The sequence below is a fragment of the Somniosus microcephalus genome, chromosome 28 (genome assembly GCF_052327205.1).
Source record: "Somniosus microcephalus isolate GS21.2 chromosome 28, FLI_Smic_1.0, whole genome shotgun sequence".
Taxonomy (NCBI): Eukaryota; Metazoa; Chordata; class Chondrichthyes; order Squaliformes; family Somniosidae; genus Somniosus; species Somniosus microcephalus.
In genome coordinates, this window is record NC_141014.1 from 48,985,999 (window position 1) to 48,994,106 (window position 8,108).

Consider the following 8,108-nt stretch of genomic DNA (forward strand, 5'->3'; position numbering starts at 1 on the left):
ATGTGTCTAAATTTATGGTTTTACCAAAAGAGGATCAAGTAAAGGGAGGAGGGGAGATGACTCCCAGAGCCAATCAGAACTTTGAAAGGGGGTCGTCCGGCCGGATTGCCTCCCTCTCTTCCGTGGCCATGTTCGCGCCCGGGTGGCCCTGGAGCTGGAGCACGCGGTGTCCGCCGGGGCGCTCGATCACTTTCGTGACCGGTGGGCGCCGCGGGGACTGGAGTGCATAATTGGGCTGGAGAACCAAATTTTAATTTGATTATTAAGGTTTATTTGGAGGTTTTATTGGTTTATTTACAGTTTTATAGTTTATTTACAGTTTTTATTGTCTAAATTTATGGGTTCAAAAAAAAAGAGGATCAGAACTTTGAAAAATGAGTGTCATTGGCTGACAAGGCAATAAGGACCCCAAGGGCAGGGGATGGTAGCCTAGTGGTTAAGTTACTGAACTAGTCATCCAGAGGCCTTGAACTAATGATCTGCAAGACCTGGGTTTAAATTCCCACAGCAGCTGGGGAATTTAAATTTATAGAAAAAAAAGAAGGATCCCAATCGCCCTGACTTTTCTCAAACACAGTTTGAATATCTGGAATCACAGGCTTATCTTTAGGCTAATCGATTGGGACGATTAAATCATCAATCAGAAACACTTAAACCATAAGTGGCCCCTTTTTAAAGGGGCACAAACAATAAGTTCCAAATTATGACAAAACCAACATAAAAACCTTTAAAATTATAATTGAGTTCCCTGGATCCACTCTGCACTCCAGTCCCTCTGGTGCCCACCGGTTATGGAAAGCCTCAAAGGGAACCGTCAGACACCGCGTGCTCCCTCTTCAGGGACACCCAGGCATTGGTTGTAGCCGCGGAAGGGAGGCGGGCAGCTGGAGCGAACACCCCCCCCATCGACCGCACTCTGCCTGGACCAGTTGAGGGCCACCTTGCCCAGGTTAATTGAATCCTCCGTTGTTTGCGAGTCAGTGTCTTTTTAATAGTTCTGCGTGGTTCAGTGGGTTGGTCATTTTCAGGTATCTGTGGGTTTGAGGCAACATCCAACCAGATCAGTGAGTCTGCAAAGCGGGTCAGGTGAAGTGAAAGAGCGTGTGATGAATGTGACAAACACAAGCGCTCAGAAATAAGAGAGGAAATAGCAGAGGCTCTGACCATCATTTTCCAATTTTCTCTGGCAGAGGACTGGAGGACTGCTAACGTGATACCGATGTTTGAAAAGGGACCATGTACAGCAGTCACCTCAAAGCACGGGAGAGGTACCACCAACGCTGGCTCTGCAAGATCCTGCAAATCCATTGGCAGGAGAGGCGCACCAACGTCAATGATCTCGCTCAGGCCAACATCCCCAGCATCGAAGCTTTGACCACGCTCGATGAGCTCCGATGGACGGGTCACATTGTCCGCATGCCCGATACGAGACTCCCAAAACAAGCGCTCTACTCGGAGCTCCGGCACGGCAAGAGAGCCCCAGGTGGGCAGAGGAAAGGCTTCAAGGACACCCTCAAAGCCTCCTCGAAAAAGTGTCACATCCCCACCGACACCTGGGAATCCCTGGCCCAAGACCGCACAAAGTGGAGTCGAAGAATCCGGGAACGCGCCGAACACATCGAGTCTCTTCGCCGGGAGCAAGTGGAAGCCAAGCGCAGGCAGCGCAAGGAGCGCACGTCAACCCAAGCACCCCACCCACCCGCCCCTTCGACCACCGTCTGCCCCACCTGTGACAGAGACAGTAGGTCCCGCATTGGACTCATCAGTCACCTGAGAACTCGTTTTTAATGTGGAAGCAAGTCATCCTCGGTTCGGAGGGACTGCCAAAGAAGAAGAAGAAGAAGTTTAAAAATGGAGAATGGGATAGACTGAATAATTACAGGTCAGTCAGCCTAACCTCGGTGTTGGGAAAATTATTGGAAACATTTCTGAGCGACAGGATAAATCTTCATTTAGAAAGACACAGATTAATCAGGGACAGTCAGCATGGATATGTTAAGGGAAGGTCATGTCTGACTAACTTCATTGAATTGTTTGAGGAGGTAACAAGGAGGGTCGATGAGAGTAGTGCGTTTGTTGTAGCCTATATGGATTTTAGCAAGGCTTTTGATAAGGTCCTGCAAGGCAGACTGGTCACAAAAGTAAAAGCCCATGAGATCCAAGGCAAAGGGGCAAGTTGGATCCAGAATTGGCTCAGAGGCAGGAAACAAAGGGTAATGGTCGAAGGGTGTTTTTGTGACTGGAAGGCTGTTTCCAGTGGGGTTCCGCAGGGCTCAGTAATGGGTCCTTTGCTTTTTGTGGTATATATCAATGATTTAGACTTGAATGTAGGAAGTATGATTAAGAAGTTTGCAGATGATACAAAAATTGGCTGTGTGGTTGATAATGAAGAAAGCTGAAGACTGCAGGAAGATATCAATGGACTGGTCAGGTGGGCAGAACAGTGGCAAATGGAATTCAATCTGGAGAAGTGTGAGGTCATGCATTTGTGGAGGGCTAACAAGGCAAGGGTTAAATGGTAGGACACTGAGAAGTGCAGAAGATCAGAGGGACCTTGGAGTGCATGTCCACAGATCTCTGAAGTTAGCTGGACAGGTAGATAAGGTGGTTAAGAAGGCATACGGGATACTTGCTTTATTAGCCGAGGCATAGAATATAAGAGCAGGGAGGTTATGCTTGAAATGTATAAAACACTGGTTAGGCCGCAGCTAGAGTACTGCGTGCAGTCCTGGTCACCACATTACAGGAAGGATGTGATTGCACTGGAGAGGGTACAGAGGAGATTTACGAGGATGTTGCCTGGGCTGAAGAATTTTAGCTATGAGGAAAGATTGGATAGGCTGGGTTGTCCTATTTATCCCTCAAATAAAAACAGAAAATGCCGGAGACACTCGGCAGGTCAGGCAGCGTCTGTGAAGAGAGAAACAGAGTCAACGTTTCAGGTCGATGACCTTTCGTCAGAACTGGAAAAAAGCCGGAAATGGAACAGATTCTTAAGCAAGTGAAGAGGCTGGGAAAGGGGGGAGGGGAGGAAAGAACAAAAGGGACGGTCTGTGATAGGATGGAAGGCAGGAGAGATTAAGAGACATTGAGAGATATTCAAGGCAAAGGGAGATGGTAATGGGACAGGTTAAGAAACAAAGGATGGCTCTAGATGAAGTGTAAATTGTGCTTTCTTTTAATATTAATTCCTCAACCAACATAACAAAAACAGATGATCCAGTCATTATCACATTGTTGTTTGTGGGAGCTTGCTGTGTGCAAATTGGCTGCTATGCTTCCTACATTACAACAGTGACTACACTTCAAAAAGTACTTCATGGGCTGTAAAGTGCTTTGAGACATCCGGTGGTCGTGAAAGGCGCTATAGAAATTCAAGTCTTTCTTTTCCCTAGTCTCATTCTTTTGTATTTTCCCACATTATATGCCATTTTCCACCCACCTATCCCGATCCCTTTGTATTTGTAGGTCCGCCTCACCCCCATTATTAGATTTATGCCAGCTTTAAATGATGGTTAGCTGTGTATGTGTGTTTTTGTAATGTTTTAAATATTACCTTTTGCACGAGTACATTCCATGTATTTGACATGTACTGGGGTAAGTCTGGTCTATCCGCCAGGGAAAGGATGTTTGAGTTAAGCTGACGGGATTGGGGGGATTGCAGGAAGAGAGAGGCAATCACTGGGTGTACTCTTTTTGAGCAACCCATAAACAAACAGACTGTAACTAAACACAAAACAATAAGTGAAACTTAACAAATTAAATTGAAATTTGATTTGCCGGGGGGTGACGATGCACTCCAGTCCCCGCGGCACCCACTGGTCGCGGGAGGCCTCAAGCGTGCCGGGGACACTACGTGCTCCATCTCCAGGGCCACCCGGGCACGAACAAGAGACAGGCAGTCGGGCCGAACGACCCCCTGCTGTCTGGACCCAGTTGCTGGCAATCACTGTGTGTAGTGCTGGTTGTGTAGATATTGTCCCACTTGTGAGAAGAGACTATCTGGTATAGACTTGTTTCAGTGATTAATCTCTCGATGTTTGACTGTCCAGGAGGAAAGTACAAATGCAAAGAGGCGAGGAGACTGTTGAATCTTCTCTGGTGGAACAGGAAGTCCAGTAAATCATTGAGATGAGAGTTACTGGCGTTTCCCTAAATCTTGCGAGGGAAGGACAGTGCTGGGATTCCGTGGATACCTCGTGCTCCCGCTAGGATCAAAACACTGTGGGATCAACAGCAAAGAACAGGCTAAGAAAGTGCATCAAAGGTGGAATACTATTGAATTAAAGATGAAGTAAGGAAAAGTGGGACTGGTGGACTGACACGTATTCATGTGATACAGGCATGTTGAGAATAACCTTGGATTTTCACCCAAGGTAGGTCAAAACTCAAAGCTCTAACACTGTGACCAAGTCTCTAATTGGTTATCCTGTAGTTACCTTGCTCTATTCTCCAACTCTCCATTAGGCTTAGAAGTGGCAGCTTTGGCAGTTGGAACATAGTCCAGTGTGGTTCTAGGCCAATGGGACTCCATGAAGAGAGTATTCATCTCTCCCCCCCCACCCCCACAAATTTTCTTCAAAGAAAGGAATCGCATAAAGGCCAGTTGGAACTCCGATTTGAATTAGAACAATGCCGCTAGACTAGATTGGGTGTTTAAACAAATTGTCTGCAACTTAAAACATCAAATGAAACTTAATTAAAAATTGGTTGTTGGGCATGATGATGCACTCCAGTCCCTACCGGTCATGGAAGGGCTCGAGCGCGCTGGCAGACACCGCGTGCTCCATCTCCAGGGAGAACCGGGCACAAACATGGCCACAGAAGAGAGGAAGGCAGGTGAGCCGAAGAACTCCCTCGACCGCCCGCTGCTTGGACCAGTTAATGGCCTTTTTGGGAAGGCCCAGGAACAGCCCTACGAGGAGGTGCTCCAATCTGCCTGCTCCCTCCGCACCGGGTGACCGAAGATCAAGAGCGTGGGACTGAAGTGCAGCCAAAAATTGAGCAGCCCCTTCAAATAATGAAAGAGGGGCTGCAACCTCTCGCATTCTGTGTAAACACAGCCCAGTGTAGCTCTTGTCTGAAGACAACCAAATGTTAATCAGAAAATAAGCAACCACTCAAATTTACAAGGAGACAAAATCCAGTCCAATGTTGAACAGTTTATTTATAGTTAGTGACAATCTCACAGCTCTTTGTACAAAGTCACACAACCCATCCCTGAAGGACAGGGTCTCCCCCACAATTATATAAACACAAGTACTGAACACAATAAGCTTCAGTCACTCTCCCCCAGGCTGTGCTTGTCAAACAGGTACTCTCCCATGCCATTCTCAGGGGCTCCCAGTCTCTTCAAGTTGGTGATGTGATCTCCAAGCTTCTTGATCATCTTCACTTGCTCATCCAAGTAGTGGGTCTCCAGGAAGTCACACAACTGAAAGAAAGAAACAAAGTGAAACTAGTTATGGCCAGTAGCAGATATCAAGGAACATGATCTCCCCCCCCAACCACTCCCCCCACCCTAGAGTTGGGATTTTAATCCTCTTGGACTGGAGGATAGTCAAGTGGTGTAATTGAGATGATGTAAATTTGCTCCAATGAACCAGTAATTCCTGTACAATAGATGCTAAGAACACCAACAGCTTTATTCTCAATGTCCACATTAGGCCAACTGTCCAGTCCTCTCCCCAACCCACTTAAGGACCCAGGAGAGACACCAACACAAAACGATTGGGCATGGGGAATATTGAATAGGCTCAAGGACAGCAAGGTTCCACCACCTCCAACACACCCAAAAACCCACATTAAGAACTTACATGAGGGTCGGTGTGCCCAGTGGAGAGTTTGTGCAGATCCAGCAGACTCTGGTTGACATTCTTCTCCATCTGTAGAGCTCTCTGCATCGCCTCCAGACCATTGCTCCACTCATCCTGCTCTGGTTTCTGAAGGGGAAAGTCACAGTTCACTTACAATGAATTAAACAAAAATACACAAGACAGCACAAGGAAAACAGGGGTGAAATGCAGCCAGAATTCCATGTTACCATGAACCAATGTGTCACAGGAATATAGAATTACTGCATTAAGCCACCAGAACCATGGAATCAAATTGGAACCAATTGCTTTAGAAAGTATTGGAAACAAGGGGATCCCAACAGAAGGCCACTCATTTATTGAATCCAACCTTGATGTCCTCCAAGATGATTCGGCCTCCACGCCGATTCTGGAATTTCATCAATTTCTCAGCATCCTCGTGTTGCTCATGTGACTGCTCCTTGAGGAACTCGGCAAAGTGACGCAGGGCAACATCATCCCGGTCAAAGTAATAGGACTGTGGAGAGAATTTTAAACAGCTTCATCAGACCTAGATCTTCAAATACAATGCAAGATTATTATGTTTATCTAGTTAGAGAGTTCTTAATCTTGCAAAAAAAGAGATAAAAAAGATAGGAGCAGTAGTAGGCCATTCGGCCCCTCGAGCATGTTCCGCCATTTAATGAGATCATGGCTGATCATCCAAATTCAGTACCCTGTCCCTGCTTTCTCCCCATATCCCTTAAGCCTCAAGATGCCATTGGTTAACTAGCAAAATACAATTCACTTCACTAATCTGAACATGTTGGACAGCTTCTCCTCCCAATAAAAAAACCAGGATGAAAGATTCAACTAGCAAATAACACAAAACTATAAACTAATGTGGAGGATTATATTTCATGTCCAGTCAAACTAAACTCTACTGCTGGGTAAGTAGCACCTCCTCTACTTCCTGTCAGTCATTCAGATGAGATGTTAAACAGAGGCCCTGTCTGTCCTCAGGTGGATGTGAAAGATCTCAAGGCACTACTTCAGAGAACAGGGGAGTTCTCTCCAGTTTCCCAGGACAATATTTATCCCTCAACCAACACCACTAAAACAGATGATCTGATCATTCTCATTGTTTGTGGGAGCTTACTGTGCACAAATTGGCTGCTCCATTTCCCACATAACAGGTGGCTACAAAAGCACTTTGGGAGGTAGTCAAAAGGCACTATATAAATGCTTATTTTTCCAAATCTAAACTAACATTGGGCATGGAAGGAGAAACTTCCTCAATTCCAGTAGTTTTACACTACAATGTAGTGCAAAAGATCTAGGCTCAGTGAACAAGGCTTCAACACCAGGATTCCCAGGACTTCACTTCCAGTTAAAGAGAAAGCCAGTGAGGACCTGCCAACATGTCACTCACTACAGTCACCCCACTGAAACTGAACTTTGTTTCATGTCAACAAGCACCAACAGTCACTTGACTAGGTTTGTGTTCTTCTGTTACAAACTCAGGCAGCAGCTGAGCTAGTTCCATATATTAAACCTGGTCAACAGAGTGCAGCTGCTACAAGGAGCAAGCCATTAACTCAACAAGATCACCCTGAAGTACTCACTGCCCAAAGATTGCTTCCCCAGGTAAGGAAGTCAAGAGAAATATAGTTTAAAACCAGTTCATGGAACTGCAGAATTTCCAACTTTTCAGAATACAGCAACAAGGAATACAAGACCCACCATGGAGAGATAAACATAGGAGGAATAGAGCTCCATGTTGATCTGCTTGTTGACAGCATCCTCACAGTCCTTGTGGTAGTTCTGACGCACTTGGGAGGCCATCTTCACTATTATCTGTTATACTATTACTGCTCACTATCACCTAGACAATTCAAGAACTGACTCTTTTTAACCCAAGCTCTTGTATTTATACTAGTGGGGCAGCCTGCATTCAAACAAGGAATGACATCACCAATGATGATTGACAATCGCTGAGAGCCAATCAGGAATCTTTCCTGAATCCAGGCACCAATTAACAAAGGAGAGGGGGTGTGGGGGAGGGGGGTGAGAGACCCAGAGCCAATCAGAGCTATGGAAAACCGGCAGGTTTGGGAGATCAGTCTCGGTGATGTCACTGCTTTTGGGGTCCTTGACCTTCTTCAAATCGGAAAGTCTCTCGTTGTTTGATGCTCTCATTTGAATTAAATGACAATTTGCTGCTTTCGAAAAGCTCAAGGTGCTGAGAATCATCCTTCGCTATCGATGTATTTTCCTACAATTGTTCCTTCGTCGTCGCTGGGTCAAAATCCTGGA

General features: G+C 45.9%; 1 protein-coding gene across 2 annotated transcripts; it reads right to left on the reverse strand.

Annotated features, from left to right (window-relative positions):
* Positions 1–5,142: 5,142 nt before the first annotated feature.
* On the reverse strand, positions 5,143–7,674 carry LOC147099833 (ferritin heavy chain, oocyte isoform-like). Of its 2 annotated transcripts, none has more exons than XM_085969401.1 (4): positions 7,536–7,674; positions 6,184–6,330; positions 5,817–5,942; positions 5,143–5,434 (listed from the first exon to the last, which is right to left on the reverse strand). In XM_085969401.1, the coding sequence occupies exons 1-4, from the start codon at positions 7,635–7,637 to the stop codon at positions 5,279–5,281; spliced, it is 531 nt and encodes a 176-aa protein (XP_085825527.1). In that variant the 5' UTR covers positions 7,638–7,674; the 3' UTR covers positions 5,143–5,278. The 2 variants fall into 2 exon arrangements, with proteins under 2 accessions (XP_085825527.1, XP_085825528.1); XM_085969402.1 differs by lacking the exon at positions 7,536–7,674 and adding an exon at positions 7,063–7,252.
* Between the last annotated feature and the right edge of the window lie 434 nt (positions 7,675–8,108).